At 35.8% G+C, this 23845-nt stretch overlaps 1 protein-coding gene across 3 annotated transcripts in view; it reads left to right on the forward strand.

Moving 5' to 3' along the window:
- Nucleotides 1–22005, forward strand: part of DCUN1D1 (defective in cullin neddylation 1 domain containing 1) — a 32009-nt gene extending 10004 nt beyond the window's left edge. For 2 of the 3 annotated variants that reach the window (XM_004424679.3, XM_087439967.1), the window contains exons 2-7: nt 1262–1478; nt 2712–2880; nt 5267–5397; nt 15935–16017; nt 16264–16360; nt 17957–22005. In XM_004424679.3, coding sequence (XP_004424736.1) covers nt 1262–1478; nt 2712–2880; nt 5267–5397; nt 15935–16017; nt 16264–16360; nt 17957–18036 — 777 coding nt within the window. In that variant the 3' untranslated portion in view covers nt 18037–22005. Of the gene's footprint in view, nt 1–1261; nt 1479–2711; nt 2881–5266; nt 5398–11991; nt 12175–15934; nt 16018–16263; nt 16361–17956 lie in introns of those variants that run through there. The other variant, XM_087439969.1, reaches the window with a different exon arrangement.
- Nucleotides 22006–23845: the final 1840 nt, after the last annotated feature.

The following is a 23845-nucleotide window of genomic DNA, read 5'->3' on the forward strand; positions in this document are numbered from 1 at the left end:
ACAGCAAGCAGTGTAGTTTATGGAAAGAATACTAAGACTTGGACTCACGAGACCTTTCTCTTCTTGTCCCGTTTTTGCTAATAATAACCTGGGTGATTTGTGAACAAATTCCTTAACCTTCTGGGTCTGTTTGCTCATCTGTACAATCAGGGAGTTGAGGTTTGTGATCTGTCACTTTGGGCCAGATCAAAGATGCTGTTCTCAGATGTCTTGTTTAAACCACAGAACACTATATCTATTAATGTGTGCCCCTACTCACGTGCTTTTTTCCCCTTCATTTGCAAGAGTAGCTCAGGAAGAACCCAAGTATTTTGCTGAGAGATGGTATTAGGACTTGGGAGGAGAAGAGAATAATGGGGAGGCTGAAATTGCACAGGAGACCAGTTTGGGTGGGAGGGAAGGGAGAATGTGGTCCTTGATACTGGGAGATAGTGGAGGGCCTGATTGCTCTGCTTCATTTTGCTTAGGGTTCAGGTTAGGTGAGAAGTGAATCTGTGTCAGCATAAGGCAAGTGAGAAGAGGTTATTATAGTAGAGGGGCTGTTTGGAGAGAGCCTCCACTAGGCTCAGGCTAAGGGAAAGAGGTGATTCCTTTAGGGGAAAAAAGGGAGAATCCTATTAAAAATTACCTTGGTTGGAAGGATGCAGGATACTTGTTCATGTTTCACTGATTCCGATTTGAATGAAAATATGAGGAAATTCTCTTGATAATTATCTTGGTTCCTGAATACACCAGGAGGAATGTAGGGTACTCATATTGTCTTGCTTTCTCACATTTTGTAAAAATAGCAAGAAAACAAGAGGGGTGGGGTTGGGGAGAATTGTACCCTATATCCCTTATAATGGGTTTTAGGACTGCAACCAACACCTGTTAGTCTCATTGATCCCCAGGGTCATTTGACTGTTCTGGCTGAGTAGATAATGTCACCTTCTTCCCCACCACTCCTTATGCATCCCTTGAGAGCTTTGTGCTTGGTCAAGGTTTTGAGAGTAGCTGTACTTCCCTTCTAGAACCTTTGTACATGCTGTGAGGATCCACTTTTGGGAGAAAGGCAGGGTAGTTGATAGCAAATTCTGTGTTTTAGATTTTTAAAAAAATTTGTCTTTCTGATTAATAGTAGATCAAAAGTAAGTCTTGAGCTAAAATGTTTTAATATTTTATGAAGGAAAGGTATTGCTAAGAATGATTAGTCAGCCGTATAGAAATACTTAGTCTTCTGTGATTTTATATAGAGTTTCAGTTTATTTTCTGGTTTCAATAGAACAAGTTGAAATCATCGCAGAAGGATAAAGTTCGTCAGTTTATGATCTTCACACAATCTAGTGAAAAAACAGCAGTAAGTTGTCTGTCTCAAAATGACTGGAAGTTAGATGTTGCAACAGACAATTTTTTCCAAAATCCTGAACTTTATATACGAGAGAGTGTAAAAGGATCATTGGACAGGAAGAAGTTAGAACAACTATACAGTAGATACAAAGGTGAGTGTTTGCTTGTGACTTTAAATATTTTGAATCAGATTTTCCAAAGTTATATGCTTCTTGTGAGAAATCAAAAAATACGTAGAGCATAAATTTGGTAGATGTGTCCAACAGAGCTCTGTAGACCTTAGTATTAAATTCTTCAAGAGATCTGAGAGAAATTGTTTTCCTCTTCTCACTAAAATTTCTTCTTAACCTCTTTATTTCTTCCCCCTTTATACCCCTTTTTTTCCTCCCCCGTGATCTAGTTTGAGAATGGGGGCTGGGGTTTTTTCCCTCATTTTCATAAAACTCAGCTGAGCTGATTTTAAGAAGACTTGCATAATAATTTTAATAACCTTTAAAGAATTATAAAGTAATATATACTTTAAAAACTTAATACATAATAGATGAATAAAGAAAAAGTTAATAGTTTCTGCATCTTTTCCTCACTTATTCTCCTGAGGGAACTAATATTTAATAGCGGGGTGTGGATCCTTCCATGTCTTTTATGTTTATGCAGAAATATATATATATAGAGTTTCTTTCAAAATTTTTCCAAAAATGGGATTATACTTTATGCGTAATTCAGGATGTGCACGTTTTTTATTCCTAGAAGATGTTAGCAAATCACATTTGACGGAGTGTAGGAGTGCCCCTTTCTTCTTGTGTTTGTTGTCACTTTAAATTTTTGCTGTCCGATAAGTAAATATTGATAGTTGGGTTTTTTTCTGTTATTTGAACAACAGATGTTTATATTGTTGAGATAAGGATTAAATTGCAGAGTTTATGGTTTTTCTGATAATCTCTTAAGAAGTGATTGCTGTGGTAAAATGAATTTTGTTTTAAGAAAAAAAAGAATTTCTGTATATAATACTGTTAATTTAGAATGCCTACGTAAACAAAATATGGATATGTTCAGTAAAAATCTTTTCTCTCTATATAGGAATGTCTGATTTTCTGAATGTGTATGAGTATGGGATATATTTCACGTGAATAAATGAGACTTTTAGAAATCAAGTGCCCATCTGTGTATATATCTTCCTGTTCATCTTTTAAGAATGCTATTTCAGGGGCAAAGTGGCTTTAAATATTATAAGGGGAAAATATCTGTTAGAGTAGTATTGCTTTATGTCTTTGGTCTATTGTAATCTTTTTTTTTTTTAGTGGAACATAAAGCATTACCTTTTTCAGTTTTAGTAATAGTATAACCAAGTATGGCACTAATTTAATATTGCATTGTTATTTTTAAAGATCCTCAAGATGAAAATAAAATTGGAATAGATGGTATACAGCAGTTTTGTGATGACCTGGCGCTCGATCCAGCCAGCATTAGTGTGTTGATCATTGCATGGAAGTTTAGAGCAGCAACGCAGTGCGAGTTCTCCAAACAGGAGTTCATGGACGGCATGACAGAGTTAGGGTGAGTATATAATTACCATAGGAAATTAGCTGCATTACTATGAAAATGACTGTGGACCTGAATTATGTTATGAATTTTTAAAGGTAAATTAAATTAAATGTAAATTAAATTTTTAAATGTAAAGTGAAATCATTGCAGAAGGATAAAGTTCGCCAGTTTAAAAGTTCGTCAATTTAAAAATTTGCTGGCCCACAAACATTGGTATCAATAGAAATGGGCTAATATAATATGCTAGTTCCTTCCCATGTCATACAGTTTGCTGGGATTGTGGAGTTATCTGTGTAGTTAGTACAGACTATTTCATTTGCATTATACTTTTATCATTTGTTTCTAAGGGAGGTTCACTAGTATTAAAATAAATTACTATGCTTTAATATTTAACATGGATAAGTGAAATGAGCAAGTTTTAAGTTATTTTCTAAAGTGAGGCTGTGAACTCTGAATTTATAAACCAACTCCTAGAATTTAAAATCTTGGAAGTTACTAATCACTTTTTGTTCCACTTATACCTTGACAGCTGATTAACTAAATGTCTTGGGATAAATAGACTGAAAAATCATGGGTAAAGGTTGTACGTATGGCCTCTAGTTGTCTATATTCAATGAGGCTGCAAAAGAAGTCAGCCTATGGATAGGTAACAGGCTGCCCTTTCTGTTTTTAGTGGGTGACTGTTGAATAATAATAGCTACCATTTGTTGAACATTTATTTCAGAAACTGTGCTAGTAAGTACTTCACCTACCTCTTCACAACAGCTTTTTGAAAGATAGAGTGTTTATGTTCCCGTTTTAGAGGTGAGAAAACTGAGGTACAGAGAAACTATAGAGTTAGGTAGTATTCGAGCCAGGATTTGAACCCAGGTGTTCTGATTCTTAAGCCTGAGGGACGTTGTAATCAGTCAGGGTCCAGACGAGGCACAAAAACTACCAGTTTGAACTGGGTAATTCGTAAATAGGTAATTTGAACAGGGTAAATTTAAAAAATTGTTTTATTGTGTAAAAGAGGTAAAAGAAAACTAAGGTATAACGGGTAGCAGTTGCAAGAAGCTGCCACCACCCCTGGAGCTGAGGGAAATGGACAGAAAGAAACCTAAAACTTAACAGACCCCATAAGGCTGAGATTCAGACCTCAGGGGAAAGGGTATGGCTACTGCAGGAACAAGACGCCCATGCTGCCTGCCTCGCCTGCCACTCTGGCGGAGAAGAAACAGGCTAGAGGCCACTTGCTGTGGAGCCATGCGAGTTGCCATCATTGGTGGACCTTCCTGGGACCTCTGAGCACACCGAAACCCTTGATCTCTGCAGAAAACAAACTGGGATAAGAAAAGTTCCTTCTTCCTCTTCCAGCCTGTCGTGGCCCTCTATTGGTAGAACCTAACAGTGAGCCAGCTGGCAAGAAAAATGAAGTCTCATAATTTGTAGTCCATTACAAATAGTCACAAAGTAGGGCAAAGAAGGGTGGGTTTAAAGCTGAAAGGCAATAAATTAATAACTGGCCTAGACGCTATGTTCTATAGCTAAGCCCAGCCCTATCCTGAACTTGCTGGAATTTTCTATGCTAGGACAGGTTTCATTAGGACTCACTTTTTTTTTCCATTTGAAATTGAATTCACACGACATGAATGAACTTCCAAATCAAAATTTTAATTTACAAACTAATGATCTGGGAAGTGTTATAGAGAACACAGAAGGAAAATAAAAGCAAAAATTATTAGAGGAAAAAAAGTGGAGTGATTAGTTTGTGGAATCTATAAGAAATAGACTATTTCTACCTTAAGGCCGTTATGTGGAAAGTAAGACTTGGTACTTGGACCCTTTCAACTCCTTGGAAGTTCAATGCTTTGCGAATATAGAAGAAGCTTGATATTGATTTGAGGTAACTTCAGTTGGAAATGGTGGGGGGCTCATCTGATATTTATTACTATACTTTGTACGTAACAAGAAGTAAGTTTTCAAGAGGAATGCTTCGTAACCTAAGTAAGAGGCTATGCTTTCAGTTAGTTTGGAAGCTAGACGTGATTTGTTAAACCATGTAAGGAGTATCTGCTGCAGTTTAAACCGGTGATTGTTATGCTGGTTACTATACGTTCTCATCTATTCACTGCAGCTGACTTCTGCAATTTGGGTGTGTTGATAGTCCAGTGAATTACATAATTAAAAGTAATGGCCCTTTTTTGAAAAAAATAGTCATTATTTCTAACATTTAATCCATACCTTTTCTTCCTCCAGCTAACCCCATACTTGTTTATGAATGTTAAAAAGATAAAATTTCAACTCTCTGATTTTTTTAAAAAGTTCTATGAAATAAATATAAGATGTCATAGGAATAAATAAGTCCTTAATTTATAGTGAAAAAGTTTATCTTTATAAACTTAATTTTACAATGTAGATGTGACAGCATAGAAAAACTAAAGGCCCAAATACCCAAGATGGAACAAGAATTGAAAGAACCAGGACGATTTAAGGATTTTTACCAGTTTACTTTTAATTTTGCAAAGAATCCAGGACAAAAAGGACTAGGTAAGAATTTTTAAAAATTATATTTGGTATTTCAAATATATTCAAATACATTAACAGTGTTACTTTCATTTTGTAATAGAAAGTTATGTGTTTTGAGTGTAGAGTCATTGTGAAAATACCGGTTACTGAAAAACAATGAGAAACAATGAACTTCTAGTTAATCAGAAAATATTGTGTACATTCAATAATAGCGTTACCCTGGATACCATATGTGAACCATTTTTTTTTTTTTTTAAGAACTATAATACAGAAAATAAATAGTTGTTAAAAGTTCACTGACATACACACGTATGTGCATTTGCTTATTTGTTTGTTTGTTTATTTTCCAGAAGATATTGAGGATCTTAGGATCATAGGTTATTTCACTGTGAATCTGTAGAAATATCATTGTAAGATTTCTGAGTCATACAATGCCAGATAAATTTATTCTTCTTGATTATGATTTATTTGGAAACTATAAGCAAGAATAAAAATGATGATTATCATTCATAATCTTATCGAGAAATAACCACTATTAACAGTTTAGATCAATCAATTTATACTGTATGTAGTATCCATACATTTGCTTTGGGGATGGCTAGGGGATATGGAAGTAAAAGCTACAGTGTAATTTACAGTTTACTCAGAAAGATTAGACAATAGCAGATAATACAAAATAATAAACATGTGTGTGAGGGTTTTAGATAAAAGAGAATTGAGTAAAAGCAGGAATGGTTGGGAAATGCTTCCTGGGCAAGATGAGATATGAACACAGGGACTTGGTATTTGGCTGGGTAAGGGAAGATAAAAGGTGTTCCAGTGGGAGGATAGTTATGAATGAAGGTCAGAAAGTTCAGAAATAAGCTTGACTTCTTTGTAGAAGAGAGAAAACATTGATTTGGTTTTAGTGGGAATGCTTGTTCGGCGATTCACTTTGTGAGACACAGTAAGGCTCAGTAACCACAGCCTTCTTTTAAAAACAGGACAGGGCCGGCCCCATGGCTTAGCGGTTAAGTGCGCGCGCTCCACTGCTGGTGGCCCGGGTTCAGATCCCGGGTGCGTACCAACTCACTGCTTCTCACATGCTGAGGCTGTGTCCCACATACAGCAACTAGAAGGACGTGCAGCTGTGACATACAGCTATCTACTGGGGCTTTGGGGGAAAAAAATAAATAAAATTTAAAAACAGAACAAAGGTTTAAATTGGAATTTGTGGGCAGTGGGGACACACTCAGTATTTTGATGATGGCAGTAACTTCCTTTTTTTTTTGTGAGGGAGATCAGCCCTGAGCTAACATCCATGCTAATCCTCCTCTTTTTGCTGAGGAAGACCGGCTCTGAGCTAACATCTATTGCCAATCCTCCTCCTTTTTCTCTTCCCCAGAGCCCCAGTAGATAGTTGTATGTCATAGTTGCACATCCTTCTAGTTGCTGTATGTGGGACGCGGCCTCAGCATGGCCGGAGAAGCGGTGCGTCAGTGCGCACCCGGGATCTGAACCCTGGTCGCCAGTAGCGGAGCGTGCACACTTAACCGCTAAGCCACCGGGCTGGCCCCAGTGACTTCCACTTAATGTGAGCTTTCAGTGTGCCTGGCAGTGAGCTAAGTACTTTACGTACACTGCCTCATTTAGTGTTTAACAACTTTGTGAGTTATTCATTCTTTCATTAGCTAATTCACCGCCTGCCGTGTGCCAGATACATAGTAATAGAGTACTAGCCATTTTTTGTCCTTATTTTGCAGATGAGGAAACTGAGGCACAAGAAGGTTAAATAACTTAATGATGGAAGTGAGTTTGTTTTTGATTTTGAAGATACAGTAGTTGGAGAGGCTAATAGGGACCTCTTGTACTTAATCCTTTATATTTTAGAGGGAAAAAAAAACATTGAGAAAAGGATTATGTGAATGGGGATTAGTCCAAGGAAGTGATTGAAAGCTGTGGAAGTGATGAATGTACAATATTTGTATTGGAGAATTGGCCTAAAGAGTGATAACAGGACTGAATTGATTAAAGATTTACAAAATGTCTGTAAAGCAAAATTCTAAATAATGAAGCCTCCTTTCCAACTGATTCTTCAATTTAAGTTGGGTTTTGTTCTTACAGGAAAATTCCTCATTTTGCAGGCAAAATAAGCTCAGATACCTAGGGTTAGTTTCTCTCTCTTCTATCTGTGGCCACCAGTTAACTGGGCTATTTTTTCTATTTTCCTCTTTCCTTCTCATAAATAAAAACCAATTAGAGTCTTTGAAGTTACATGTATACACTAAAAGAATTATTGTGTTTAGAAATATAGCACAATATTTTGATAAGATTAAACAAAATGTTGTGAATGTCAAATGTTGGTTAAAGGGGCTGAACTTTTTTCTTAGTTATATGCCTACCCCTTACTGGAGCACAGAATAAATGATTTTCTGGGTGAATATGTAGTTTTGATATTGAATCTTAGTTTTCATTATATGTGGTGAAAATAAAGCAAAACTCAATTTTTATAGCTATTGGATATATTAATATGATGATAAATTGGAAATTTAGATTACATGGAAAATTGAGAAAAACATTATGCAGAAGAATTAGATGTAAAAGTTATGTTTATTCTGTTTTCTAATAAGTATTGAGCTTAAATTAAGTAAAATGTAATATTGTTTAATGGGTATGGAGTTTCCACTTGGTAAGATGAAAAGAGTTCTGGAAATTAGTTGCACGATAGTGTGAATGTACCTAACACTACTGAATTATACACTTAGAAATGGTAAGATGATAAATTTTATGTTATCTGTATTTAACCACAATCTAAAAATTGTTTTAAAAAAACCCAAAAAACCATAGAATGTATAACACAGTGTGAGCCCTAGTGTAAAATATAGACTTCAGTTAATAATAATATATCCGTATTGGCTCATCACTTGTAAGAAGTATACCACACTAAAGCAAGATGTTAAAAATAGTTGAAATGGGGGGAGGTAGGGTGTGAGATATATGGGAACTCTCTGTACTTTCTGCTAAATTTTTTAGTAAACGTAAAACTTAAAAAAGTCTTAATTAAGAAAATGTAATAAAAGACAAATCATAGTTTCTCTTTTTGTTTTGCATTGGTGTTGGGTGTCAGGACTTGCTTAAGTAATGACTTGCTTAGTTGAAGAACTTAATTAAAAAGAAAACAGTTTTCTTGACAGCCTTTCTTAGGGTTCACAGGGCTCTTAAATTACAGTATTTGGCAGAGAGGAATTAGAAGATCATGGAAGAGAAGGTGAGGCCCAAAACAAATTGGCAAAGAGTGACAGTGACAGCCCTGTGGTTTATTTATAAATAGCTGTGGCAGTCATAATGAGAGCTGTTGTTTTCCATGTTTTCTCATTCTCTATAACCTTACTTCTTGTGACACTAGGATAAGGTGCTTCCTCTGTCACCATCTGCTTCAGTCACCTGCCATTTCTGAATCTTAAATTTGAAAGGAATTTCCTAAGTCTTCTGTTAAATCTAACCTATTCAAAATAGCATCTGTAACTGATGCTCGTTTAGCTTTTACTTTTGAACGTGCAGAGATTGGACACACATTGTTTTAGGACGTGGTCCATTCTCACAGACAACTCTTACTTGTTACCACACAGTTCTTCCTTATTAAGCTAACATCTTTGTCTTTATGCTTGTACCATTGCTTCTATTTGTCCTCTGCTGCAGCACAGAGGAAGTCTAACCATTTAAAGATCTCTATCACTTAGCCCCTTCTCCTTTTTCTCCAGGTCAGCATTTCAATTATTTTAACTATTCTTCATTTGAGGAGACCTTTGTTATTCCTGTTGCTGTCCCCCCAGGCACATTTCCAGTTTCTTACTTGCTTTCAAAATAGAGCTCTTAAAGCTGAATGTAATATTCTGGAAGGAGGCTGTTTAATGTAGAACACCATGGGTCTGTTATTTTTCGAGAAGACTGTTTATTCTGTTAATTTGGTCAAAAATTCATTTGTTTTTTAGCAGCCATGTCATTTTTAGGACCATCCTGAACTTTTATTAGACTAAAGTCTGAGAGTTATTTTCTTATGAACTGTGGTTGAGCTAGAATCTTATACCTGTGCACTTGATTTAAAACTTTTTGACATTATTTGTTAAACATTTACTATTTAGAATTAATTTTATAGTGTTTTTAAAGAGTATTTTCATCTATATAATCCCATTTGGTTCTTGTAACAACCCTTTGAACTAAGTAAAAAACCTATTGTCCTCTTTGTCATAAAGATGAGGAAACTCATGGTCAGAGAGGCTCACTTATTAAGGTCACATCACTTTAGAGTTGGTAGAACTGGGACTCAGTCCCAGATCTTCTGACACTGCATTCTCTCTGTTTTTTATTATATTATGTGGTGCTAAATGTAGATATTTCTAAGTAAACCAAGACATTGTGAATAGAATTTTTAATCACCATTCCATCCTCCCTGGAGAGTTGGCAGCACTTTGTTTCCCTGAGGGACAGTGTTTGGATCTGGTCTCAATTCATTTCCATGTTCATCCAGCACTCAGTTGATTATCTTTTATGAAATCTCACATTGCCCATGTTGATTCTCTTTGAAAGAATGACACTGGGATTACCTCTGTCTGTGTTTTTAATTTTACTCTAAGGGCTTAAGGATTCATTCTGCAAGTATCTCAGTTCTAGGCATTATTGTTATTAGGATTTGCTTGTCTCTGTTTCGCTGTATTTTCCCTCTATTTATTCTAACTGCTGTTGTTGCTTCTTGTTACCTTATTGTTGAATTTGCTCTCTTTATACTACTTAAGAATCTATAATAATAATTTTTAGAATTATTAAAAATAAATAATAGGGCCAGCCTGGTGGCGCAAGTGGTTAAGTGCGCGCGCTCCGCTTTGCCGACCTAGGGTTCGCAGGTTCAGATCTCAGGCGCGCACCGACGCACTGCTTGTTAAGCCATGCTGTGGCCGTGTCCCATATAAAGTAGAGGAAGATGGGCATGGAAGTTATCTCAGGGCCCCTCTTCCTCAAGAAAAAAATTAAATAAATAAATAAAAGTAAGGACTCATATTATTTACAGGCACTGTTCAAAATGTTTTATGTGTATTAACTCATTTAATCCTTACAACAACCCTATGAGGGTAGGTACTGTTATATTTATTTTAAATTAAATTACAGAGAGGTGAACTCAGTTGTCCAAAGTCACTTAACTAGTGGCAGAGTTGGGATTTAAGAGGCTAAACTACTATGTTAAACCACTTTTCTCTAGCTAGGCTGTTCTTTCTGTCACTCAAACATTTCTGTCAAAGGGCAGTTTTTCCTATGCTTGTGGTAATTGACATTTTATCCCTGTACAACTTAATCTTATGTGTTTCGGGTCGTAATTATAACTTATTAATCTTTTTGAGTATTCTTTTTTTGTTCAAAAACATTTATTGACTACTCACAAAGTAGTCAATTGCAAAATCTTCACAAAGATTATAATTTTTGAGGTTTGAAGAATAAATGTATGTTTTCAAAGCCAAAAGAAGAAGAAGAAGCCATCTCTAATGTGGAGAGATTAGCAAGTTCAGTTGCTCAGAGGTGAGACATAGCACCTTTGAGGAATTGCAAGTAAGTTCATTTGACTAGAAGTGTAGATTTTATCTGAAGGCAATAAGAAATCATTGCAGGGCCGCCCCGTGGCTTAGCCGTTACGTGCGCACGCACCGCTTCTCCGGCCATGCTGAGGCTGCGTCCCACATACAGCAACTAGAAGGATCTGCAACTATGACATACAACTATCTACTGGGGCTTTGGGGGAAAAATAAATAAATAAAATTATTAAAAAAAAAAATCATTGCAGGTTATTTTTGAATTTTTTAGTAGACTTTACTTTTTGAGCTGTTTTAGGTTTACAGCAAAATTGAGCAGAATGTACAGACATTTCCCGTATACCCCCTGGCCCCACACATGCATAGCTTCTCCCATTGTTAACATCCCCCACCAGAGTGGTACATTTGTTACAGTTGTACCTACTTTGACACATCGTTATCATCCGGTTCAAGTTTACATTAGAGTTCACCCTTGATGTTGTACATTCTGTGGGTTTGGACAACTGTGTAATGACATGTATCTACCATTATAGCATCATGCAGAGAAGTTTCACTGCCCTAAAAATCCTCTGTGCTCTGCGTATTCATTCTTTCCTCCCTCCTAACCCTTGACAATCACTGATCTTTTTACTGTCTCCATAGTTTTGCCTTTTCCAGAATGTCATATAGTTGAAATCATATAGTATGTAGCCTTTTCAGACTGGCTTCTTTCACTTAGTAGTATCAGTGTGCATTTGTTTTCCTCCATGTCTTTTCATGGCTTGATAGCTCATGTCATTTTAGCACTGAATAATATTCCTTCCTTTGGATGTACCACAGTTTATGTATCTGTTTACCTACTAAAGGACGTCTCGGTTGCTTCCGAGTTTTGGCAATTACGAATAAAGCTTCTGTAAATATCCACATGCAGGTTTTTGTGTGGACATAAGTTTTGAGTTCATTTGTGTAAATACCAAGGAGTGTGATTGCTGGATTGCATGGTAAGAGTACGTTTAGTTTTGTAAGAAACTGCCAAACTGTCTTCCAAAGTGGCTGTACTATTTTGCATTCCCACCAGCAATGAATGAGAGTTCCTGTTGCTTCACATCCTCGTCAGCATTTGGTGTTGTCAGTGTTTTGGATTTTGGCCATTCCAAAAGGTGTGTAGTGGTCTCTCATTGTTGTTTTAATCATTAAAGAATTTTAACATGGAAGTAACACCAAATTTATATGCCTGAGAAGTTCATCTGAAAGCAGAGAAGTCCTTTAAAAGGAGTGGAGGCTTGGGCCGGCTCCGTGGCTTAGCGGTTAAGTGCGCGCGCTCTGATGCTGGCGGCCCGGGTTCGGATCCCGGGAGCGCCCCGAGGCACCACTTCTCCGTCCAACGCGAGGTCGAGTCCCACGTACAGCAACTAGAAGGATGTGAACCTATGACATGCAACTATCTACTGGGGCTTTGGGGGGAAAAAACTGCATAAATAAAATCTTTAAAAAAATAAAAAATAAAAAATAAATAAATAAAAGGAGTGGAGGCAGAACTAGAGGAAGAGAAATTGGTTGTGAAGCTGTCACAGTGATTTAGCTAGACATGAAGAGAACCCTAGCACAAGCCCTGCCAGTGGGAATGGAGAAGAGAGAGAGGTTTAAAAAGTACTTAGAAGCCAAAATGAGAGAGCTTCGATTGGAAGTGTGTGATGAGAAAGAAAGGAGTTTCCCTGGCGATTCTCAACACCCTTAGGGGACCTTTGGAAATGTTTGGGGGTGTTTTTTGGTTGTCTTAATGACTGAGGGTTTCTGCTGGCATTAGGGGGGTGTTAAATGTCCTGCAGTGCATAGGACAGTTCCTCACAATGAGAAATTATATTTCATTGAGAAACACTGTAGGGTAATGACATTCACTGATAGAGAAGAAATAGCAGGTCTATAGAGGTAAGATAATGAGTTCAGTTTGAACCCTGTTGGATTTGAGTGGTTTGTGGGTACCCAGTTGAAGATGTCCTTAGGCAGTTAGATATGTGAATGTAGAATATTGAGATATACATTTGAGATTTAGGAGTTGTTAGAGGTGGTTGAGCATATAATGTGAAAAAAGATAAAGGTTTGAAAAATCTACTGAGGAAAGTAGAAGCGGTTATTGCTGATATACTGTGTTAGAGAACACCAACAGTTAATGGATGAATGGAGGAAGCAGAGCCAGAAAAAGAGAAGAAGGCCAGAAAGGACAGAGGAAAATCAATAGAGTGCTATCGTTAAAGCCAAAAGAAGCAACCGTTCCATCTAGACGGTGTGCTCAATTCAGTCAAATATGGGAGAGAGCCAAGTAAATAGGACATAAAAGTGTTTATATGGCAACCAGAAGGGTCTGGTGACCCGCCAAAGGTTACTTTCAGTGGGGTGAGTGACGAAGATGGACATTAGTTTGTAGAATTACAGTGTGTGGTAGGTGAGTAAACAGGGCAATGAATGTTGATTACAGAAAGTTCTCTTCTTGTGCAACCTGAGCTTTCAAACATCATCCATGTACACTCCTTTTGTCACTCTTACTATAGTATATCAGCTGACAGGTGGGCACTTATAGGTATCTCACAGTTTGCAGTTATTTGAATATTTCATTGTTTCTCATCCTTATTTTGTAAAAATTAGTTGAAAAGGAAGAAAATGCTAACACTAGTAATAAGCTTAGTTCTCATAAGTTTAATACATTTGAAGCAAAGAAGGAAATCATTAAGCCTGCTACTGACAGCAAATCTTACTGCACATGCTAATAACAGCAATTTTACTGCACTTAAGCTAGACAATTATATGGTTAGTTGGTAAAGAAAAGAACAAAATTAAAGAACCTGGAAGGAATATTGGGTATAGAGCTTTACAGACTGCAAAGATTAAAAAAGGAACTGCAATTAGGAATTGGTATCAGATTTCGAGTTCTCTTAAAACAGGGGGGTCTGAATTCAACTTTCAGACGTGTTTTCAGGAGCACATTATGTGTAAAAGTAGATGACTCCAAGCACTGTTTCAAGACTATCTGTGAAGGGAAGGAGAAAGAGGGTAGCTAGTAAGGGGAAGAGAGATCCAAGAAAGATTTTTTTTTTTTTTTTTTTGTGAGGAAGATCAGCCCTGAGCTAACATCCGTGCTAATCCTCCTCTTTTTGCTGAGGAAGACCGGCTCTGAGCTAACATCTATTGCCAGTCCTCCTCCTCCTTTTTTTTTTTTTCCCTCAAAGCCCCGGTAGATAGTTGTATGTCATAGTTGCATATCCTTCTAGTTGCTGTATGTGGGATGCGGCCTCAGCATGGCCGGAAATGCGGTGCGTCGGTGTGCACCCGGGATCCGAACCCGGGCTGTCAGTAGCAGAGCGCGTGCACTTAACGGCCAAGCCATGGGGCCGGCCACCAAGAAAGATTTTTTAAAGATAGATAATAACCTGAGCATGTTTCTTTGTGGAGGGGGAAAGCCAGAAAACAAGGTGAAGTGGAAGATGTAGGAAGAGAGGAAAACTAATCAATAGACAGGATTCCTTGAAGAGACAGGATGGTGTTTGATCCATAATAGTGGTGTTAGGGGCTTATCTTTGGATAGGAGGAAAAAGAGGCACCTTTTCCAATGAGTTTGAAGGAAGACATAATGATGGATTTGAAAATAAGTATATTTGCACGTGGAACCCTAGGAAGTTGGTTCATTCTGCTGTTTCTGAATGCCTGCTGTGTGTTTTCAGACTGCTAGTTTGGGGATATGTTGTCCTTGTCCTTGAAGAGGTTAAAGTCCAGTGAAGATGGGGGATTTTTAGCCTTATGGCCTATATATTTTTCCTTGAGGTAGGATGTGAGCCTTTTTGGAGTCTTGCCTAGTCTCTCCTGATTTCTCAGATTATCAGGAGTGGTTTGGAGATCATATCTAAAAAGACTTTTAAATTACTTGGGATGTAATTTTTCCTGACCTGGAGATATAAATTTACTCATAAAAGCTTGATACCTTCTTAACTACTTTAGTTTCTTGAAAGAGATCATAGTTCTTTCTCTCTGTTATATGACAGGTGTAGTTCTTTGTCATGTGGCAATATTGCTTCTTTACCCTTCTCTGCTCCAAACCCAATTAAATAGCCATTTATATCATCTTCATTAAAATTTTAAAAAACAAATCTTAGTTTATTTTAATTTTTAAATCAATATTCTTTTTTTGTGTGTGTGTGTGAGGAAGATCAGCCTTAAGCCAACATCCGGTGCCCATCTTCCTCTACTTTATACGGGACGCCGTCACAGCATGGCCTGACAAGCAGTGTGTCGGTGTGCTCCCGGGATCCGAGTCTGCGCACCCCGGGCCGCCGCAGCAGAGCGCCTGCACTTAACTGCTTGCGCCACCGGGTGGCCCATAAATCTAGATTCTTAATGGTCTTCTTGAGGATCAAGATCAGTCATCCAACAGCTTGGAGCGTAACATCGATTAGGATTGTGGGTAGTAATCTTTTGCATTACAACCTGTAGGTGTACATCAGTGTTTCTCAACTGGGGGCAGTTTTGCCCCCAGGGGACCCTTGGCAATGTCTGGAGACATTTTTGTTTTCACCACTGAGGGTAAGATGGAGCTGTTACTGGCATCTATAGGTAGAGGCCAGGGATGCTGCTAATGCTACAATGCATAGGACATCCCCCCACAACAAAAAATTATCTGACCCAAAATGTCAAAATTTCTGAGGTCGAGAAGCACATGTGTACATTAACATTTGAATACTTATGAACTAGTGAAGCATGCTTATCTACATTATCCAATTTAAAACTTCAGAACCCCCCTGTGAGGTAAGTGGTATCCTTCTTGCCCCAAAGGGACCATTCACTGCTGATGGAGGCAGGATACAAACCTTGGACTTGTCTCTATAGAAAAATTTTAATACACAAGTATTCAGGATACAAGCATTTTTTTTTTTTTTTTTTTTTTGAGGCTATCTTTGGTCTTACCTGTTTTTTTTTTGCAGGGACAAATATTCATGGCATTTGACATACATAATTTATTTTTAATATTACAGATCTAGAAATGGCCATTGCTTACTGGAATTTAGTGCTTAATGGAAGATTTAAATTCTTAGACTTATGGAATAAATTTTTGTTGGTAAGTTCATGTTTTCTGCAGTTCTGTGTTTTCTCTAAAATTTTGCTTTGTTTGAAGACAAATGAACATTTTAAAGCATGACTAACTCATTTCAGAGCATGTAATGGACATAGAGTGAGAAATTTGATTACCAGAATTTCATTACACAAGTTGTTTTGCATTTTTGTATTTAGCATTATCTGGACTTTTTTTGAAACTCTTTTTAGTGATTTGAATGTTTTTTGTTTATTTTTTTTTTATATATAGGAACATCATAAACGATCAATACCAAAAGATACTTGGAATCTTCTTTTAGACTTCAGTACAATGATTGCAGATGACATGTCTAATTATGATGAAGAAGGTAATGAAAATTTTGCCGTTTTTTTTTTTTACCTGCTTTCCCCTTTTATCACACACTCTTGAACTTCTTGTCTACTTCTGTTTTTTTTGTAGTTGGATTTCCCTCTTCTATGCTTTTATCTGTGCTCTTCTGAATGTGTAAAATACCTTCATGTTCTTTACCAATCTATATTATTCTGTTTCTTTAAATACCAGCTCAGTATTCATGTCTTCCAGAAAGGCATGAGTAATTTCTATCCATGTTTTAGATTTTCACTTTACTTTAGGAACCTGTTCTCTTCTTAATGTACTTTTATACTTGTATGTATTTTTTATTGTTATCTGTTTGTCTTATCTGTAAACTTGATTGTATATTCAAGTTCAGTGACTTAGTCTAATTTGAAATGTACTTCAGCTGGCTACTGTAGTACTATTGGCATTCAATAAATATTCATGAATTGAATGCTTTTCTGCTATTTTTTCTTGAATGTATAAAGATGGTGCTACCATTCACTATCAGGACATGTGCTTTTGTTTTTCTAGAAGTGGCAGTGATTTACATTGATTTCTTCACACAAAATTTCTTTATTCCCCCTTGAGAATTAGTGGGATGCTGTTTTGAGATTGTCGAATAGACAGAGGTGTTCTTTGAAAAATCTCCAGTGACTTAGACCTCCTTAAAAGTGTCCTGAAACTATTTACTCTAACCAGGGATGGTGTTATTTTCTTCTCTTCGTTTTCATTGTCAGTTATAGTCTTCGCTAACAAGTGAGAAGTGTCTAACCCTGCATTTGATGATAATTGTGCTTTCTGTTAGCTGTTACACAAAACTGGAGAACTTCCTGATTTGCAGGTTGGCATGTGGATGTGTAGAAGCATGCATATATGCAATTTAAAATCTTTTACTAACTTATTCTTGAAATAGGATAGAGTCTGATACTTGCTGTTAATTTGCTTTGTAAGATTTCCACAAAATGCCTGAAAACTTGTTTCCTCCTGCATACTATGCTGTCGGCACTGGCAGCATGGCATCGTATCATGGCCATTCCTTAGGCTACCAGTTTTAACCTAATTGCTTCAGTGGCCTTCAGAAAACCATAATGTTATTGATTGATTACCAGAAGAGTTATTTTTATCGTTCAAGGAATGATCAAGTGTTGGAATAATAGCGTAGAGAGAATACAAGGAATATTTTAGGTAGAAACTCTAGAAAGGTAGAATTTTGGAAGTCCTATCAATGGAATATTTATAATAATATACTTTATTATGGGGAAGGTATTTTAAAAAATAAAGAATTGTAGGGGCCAGCCTGGTAGCGCAAGCCGTTAAGTGTGCATGCTCCGCTGCGGTGGCCCGCTGGTTGGGATCCCGGCTGCTCACCGACGTACCACTTGGCAAGCCATGCTGTGGCAGCGTCCCATATAAAGTGGAGGAAGGTGGGCACGGATGTTAGCCCAGGGCCAGTCTTCCTCAGCAAAAAAAAGGGGAGGATTGGCGGATGTTAGCGCAGGGCTGATCTTCCTCACAAAAATAAAATAAAATAAAATAAATAAATAATTCTATTAAAATGTTAGCCTTATTTCTGCTTTCTTTCCTTTCTCTTATATTTTTTTCCCAGGAGCATGGCCTGTTCTTATTGATGACTTTGTGGAATTTGCACGCCCTCAAATTGCTGGGACAAAAAGTACAACAGTGTAGCACTAAAGGAACCTTCTAGAATGTACATAGTCTGTACAATATTAATACAACGGAAAATTGCACAGTCAACTTCTGCTGGCTGGACTGAACTGAAGATCAATCCTCACAATTCAGACTGAGGGTTGAGACAAAACTTTAAGGATACATCTTGGACCATATCGTATTTCATTCTTCTAATGGTGGTTTGGGCTTGTCTTCTAGTCTGGGCCGCTCTAAACATTTATAATTCCAACATTGTGGATTTCATCTTATATCTGTGGACCATCCTAGTTTACTCTCCCATAAGTCTTAGAAGCTTTATGGTGATTATTTTGAGGTTTCCATTCTTGCATAAAGCACAATGCTGTCTTCATCAGAAAACAGTTTGGCATAAGAATTAAACATAAGAACATCACAAACAATTTATAAAAACTTCTTAAATATATGCTTTGGGCTAGTTGCAAAGACTATGCTGATAGCACTTCCAATGAGAGTGATATATTTAAGTGTACCAGATCTGGAATGGTGTTTTGGTTTGGGGGATTTTTTTTTTTCTGGTAAATCACATGTATTGTTAACGTGAATAGAGTATCTGATGAAAAAATTGTCAAAATAACCAACGTGAAAAATTTTTAGGATAACTTGGTGTGCCTACCTTAAAAATTTATTTTGTTGCAGACCCTCGATTTCAAAAGGTTCCACAGAACTAGTCTGCACTTATCTTACCCATGTTCTTATATATAGTTGTCCTACAGGGAGCTTTTATTTAGAAAATGTCTGCATAATGTTAGAGTCAACTCATGTCTACATTATGCACTACATAATTGGATTTCATTATGATTTTGAAATGCTTATATGCCTGTCGAATAAGTTAAACTATTTAATTTGTTTTGAATGTTTTAGATTGCTACACAATACAATATTCTAAATTTAGGCATGAGGGTTTATTTTTTGTTTTTTTGTTTTTTTTGTCAGCGCACTATGGAACACAAATGAAATTCTCTTAATTTATAAGAAGAAAGATAGTAGGAATTAAATTTTGAAAATGGTTGTGATGAGCCATGAAGTTCAATCCTTATAATATAGGTACTGCTCTTTCAGACAAATAGTCCATTTTTGATGACTTCTTATTTTGTTGAAATTGCTTTAACTGCTAATCACTGTGGTTGCCAAATACTTCAGGAGCAAAGATTTTCAAGCAAGCATGCACTCAATGCAAAATACCAATCTGGCTTCTATTTTCGTAAATTATTTAGTCTCTTTACTGTTTTTGTTTCAGTTAAATTAGCTCAATTTTCACATCAAAGCAGAATTCTATCTTGTATGTATTTTTGTCATTACAAGACCCATGAGCTGCTTTCAAGCTGCTTTCATGTTCTCTTCCTGACATGTGAAGAAGAATGTGTTGCTTTCTTAAACATTTCTGTAAGGCAGGTTAGAAAATGTAAAACTTCAAATATTGGATGCCTGTGGTCTTTAGCAGAAATAGATTTCGCTTGGTGTATCCAGGTACTCTCTAAGGTCTAATGTTGAAATTATCAAAGGAGTGTACTTGGGATTAGCAGTACATTTTATGTAGATGAGGAAATGATTTTAAGAAACCTTGACATATTAAAACCACTTATTATTTACGTGATTTTGAAATTGACTAGAAAGCTTTCCCCATAGATATTATATTAATATTCCAATCATAACTTTAATTCAAGAATATAATTCCACCACAAGAAAATTTTGAAAACTTCTATTTAGGTTACTGGAATTGGTTATTTAAAGAAAAGAAAGAAAGAAAGAAGAATCGTCCTGCTGCTTTCAGTATTTCCTGATTTCATATTTGTAAATATAAAGAACTACAATTATGAAAAATTTAAAAAGATGTGTACTATTTTGTTTCCTGTCTTGAAGATTTTGAGTTATGATATTGTTTTCAGATTGATTAATTCGAGTATGCTGTGTTTTGAAATGAGATCCCGTTAGCTTTTTTTCCCCAATATAAATGGTTTTTCATAAAAGTCTGATATTGGTTCGTGGCCTAGTGCCTTGGGTTTTACGGACTTTTCTCCTTTTAAATGCAAGAACTTTTCAACAAAATAGTGTTTGTCATCAGTTTGGTACTAAACATTTATAATTACTGTGTAATTATAAACAAAAAATACATAAAGCTTTGAATATAATTATGTAGCATAAAAGTTAAGGGTGTTCACTCTACGATGGCATCTTAGAATTAAACAATACTATTACTAGGGCTGAAAAGAAAAGACTGATTTAATGTGGTGTGATTATTCTGAGGATAAATGTCTGCTTACAGGGAATATTTTCTACTAAAAAATGCTTACACATATGGCCGTGAGTGTGTGTGTGTGTGTCTGTGAAAGATATTGACAGAGGTTGAGAGAGACACACGCTCACACACACACACAACTTGAATTGCTTTAATTCATTAGTGTTTCAGTCTTCATTCTGGTAAACTCCCCATGCTGATTCTTTGTTTTAAACTGAACCACAGGTACAGTTTCCTTTTTGCCAAATGTCAAAACAGGTACACATTTTAAAATGTAATGCTTTTTAAATAGTAAAGTGTATAAAATTAGAAGTGCCCACATATAAAACTACTTGAGATCAAGATTATCTTTAGTGACTATCATCTGCATATCTCTGTAAGTTCAATTGTGTTTCTTACCATCCCTGTCATATTACCAACAGAGGCAATAAAAGCTTCAGTGAAATTGCCGGACTAAAGCTTTTCACACATTATTTCAGTGTAATAGTTTTAAAAACTAAAATATACCTGAAAACTTTCCCAGGATGAATAATTATTCATGGAAAGAGCATTGTAATGGCAAGTTTTGGGGAGAAAAGACATGCCAAGTCTTGTTTACTACATTTAAAATGTTTACAACTGTACTGGGCTGCTTTCTTTAATGAACAGTACTGTAGTTGTGTAATGTGGCATTGTAAGTATGTGTTCCTCATTAGAGTTTTTGCAGGTTTTAATGAGAGAAAGTAAACTTAATAAAATAACATGGGAAATCTTTTATATAATATCCTTACTGAGGGATTCTTATTTAAGCAAGGTATACTATTTTTTTCCTCAGAAAGATGTAAGTGAATGAAGTGTTCATCTATTTTTTATTTGATGATAATCAAGAAATTTGAGTAGTTGTAGCTAGTTTAACGTGCACTTTGCTTAGATTTTTTTTAAAACATGTTACTATTAAGACTACGTATTGTAAACCTTCTGTAACTTTTACATGTGAATGACAGAAGAAAGTTAAACCTAATGAAAGAATTTTGGAATAAAAAAGGAAAGTGGTGCTGGGGAAATTTATTATAGTTCACAAAGTATGCCTTTGTAAACCTGAATCAACTTTTAGCAAGAATTAATTTATGTAGTTCTAAATGTTAAATTGTGTATATTTAATAGAAAATACTTATTTGGCACCTCAGCAGTTTTCTTTAAATGTTACTTTATACTTTTAACGATATGATTTATATTGAATACATAGATGTTTTGATAAGATTTTATCAAATTTGATAATGTAATTATAAAATGTTTTTAAAATGTGAACTATTTAACATATATCTTAATAACTGAGGATGCAATACCTGAATTGTGATTTCTGCCTAATGTGATAATTAGGGTTCAAATTATGGCTCATCATTTAATTGATTATAAATGAGTATATTTCTGAACTCTTTACTTGCCTCCATTTTTACAATCATATAGCAATAATTTCTATTCTTATTTTATAGAAATGTGGTGAAGTTATTCGTTATGATACCTTTACCTTTGATTTCTGAGGGAAAGGGGTTTATATTTTGTAGTTAAGGTAAATTTGAAAATTCCTAATCGTACAAATCCCCTTTTCCAGGTTTATCCGTATTATTTATTGCCATTTTGGTTGAATATTTGCTTCATTTGTACCTGATTTTGGAGGCAGATAGTGCTGTTTTTTAAAACTCAATACAGTTACATAAATGGTTTTTACCAGAGCATTCTTGCCATCTTATTTTCTTTACTGCCTGTTGGGTAATTGGCATTTCCTGCTGACCAACTTATTTACAACTCTCCGGTAGGCTCAATGTTTTCTGTTAATGTGGCTTTTGACTTCTCTTTGGGTGATTTTTTTTAATCTATCATAAAAAATTTATGATAAAAGGTGCACAGCCTTTGTAGTACATGGAATTCCTAAAAGAGTAGTGTCTTTCTTCATGGAGTTTTAAAGACAAATTATTTTGGGAATCATTTTATAATTACCCATTTTTAAAATTGAGATTCTAAAGGTGGGTTTTTTATTTAAGTATATTCAGATTTTTCTTAGGAGTATTGCATAAGTATTTTCAGTTTAATTTTTTGTGTATGCGTGCTGTGCAGAAATCAATGTAGCTTGTAACTTAAGAGCGTTGGTTTTCAAACCATCCTTTGAGGCTGCCGTATTTCATGAGGTTGGGCCATGGCAGGCAGTTGGATCTCCTTCAACTCATCTGTAGCTTTCTACTTTATCTCTTGTAAGTTTTTGACATTTCATATGAGATTTGGTTTGAGGGAAAATGGTTAAAAAAAAAATCTTTTTTTAATGGCTAGCTTAGAGGGAACATTACCTCTTTGGCGGATTTTTCAGTGGAATGGGAAGAGGTGGAGTCAGACTGAAATGAAAGCAGGCCTGACCGTAGAAGGCAGCACTGCTTTGAAGAGAAGAATCCCTCAAAGAAATTTAAAGCAAAGAAGAATTTTAAACCAAAATAGTGAAAGCAAAGTTTGATTTGAAACAATGAAAAGTTTGAAACTTATCAGAGGCAGCATGTGAGTGGCTTAATGACCCAACAAAAGAAGAAAAAAAAAATGGGTAATATTCAGTTTATCTTTAGAATGTGGATTTAGATGCATGTTCAATATAAATATTTACTTAGAATATTTTGTAACTTGAAATTAAATTTTAAGGAAACTTTGTATCTAATGGAAAACTTGGGCAATACCAAATGAGATTTTTACAAAAAGGAATATTGTAGGTCATAAATTTAGGGGGAAACAAAATGGCTAAGAGAAAATGCTACTATAAGCTGTAGACGATGATTTTGTCACATAGTTACATGACACATAGCTAAAAGAGCAATATTTGATCAGTAAGGTTTAGAGATGTGTGTACTTGGATCCTTTAAAAATAGCATGTTTAGTTTTCACACAAATGCTAATAATATTCTTAATCCTAATAGTATATTGGAATTCATTGCATTGAAATTATATGAAATGAAAAGCTCTGTCAGCCAGAGCTTTAAAATAGTCATTCCTAAGACTTTGTTGTAATGATACTTAAAAAAAAATAGCTTTATTGAGGTATAATTTACACATCATAAAATTCACCCATTATAAGCATACAATCCAATAGTTGTGGTAAATTTATAGAGTTGTGCAAATATCATCACAATCTAGTTTTAGAACATTTCCATCAGCCCATAAAAGTTTCCCTCATGCTCCTTTGCAGTTAATTCCTGCTCCTACCCCCAGCCCGAGGCAGCCACGCTGATCTGTTTCTATATATGTTCCCCGTCTTTATGTTACACGTGAATAGAAGCATACAATTTGAAGTCTTGATTCTGGCTTTCTTCACTTGGCATAATGTGTTTGTGGTTCGTCCATGTTGTAACATATACCTGTACTTACTTCCTTTAGTTGCTGTGTAGTGTTCCAGTGTATGGATATGCTGCATTCTGTTTATCCATTCGCAATTGATGGATGTTTGGGTTGTTCACATTTTTGGTTATTATAATAATGCTGTGAACATTCACATATTTGTCTTTGTGTGGACATATGTTTTCATTTCTCTTAGGTAGA

Source organism: Ceratotherium simum, chromosome 15 (genome assembly GCF_057802395.1).
Source record: "Ceratotherium simum simum isolate JZ-2026a chromosome 15, ASM5780239v1, whole genome shotgun sequence".
NCBI classification, from domain to species: domain Eukaryota; kingdom Metazoa; phylum Chordata; class Mammalia; order Perissodactyla; family Rhinocerotidae; genus Ceratotherium; species Ceratotherium simum.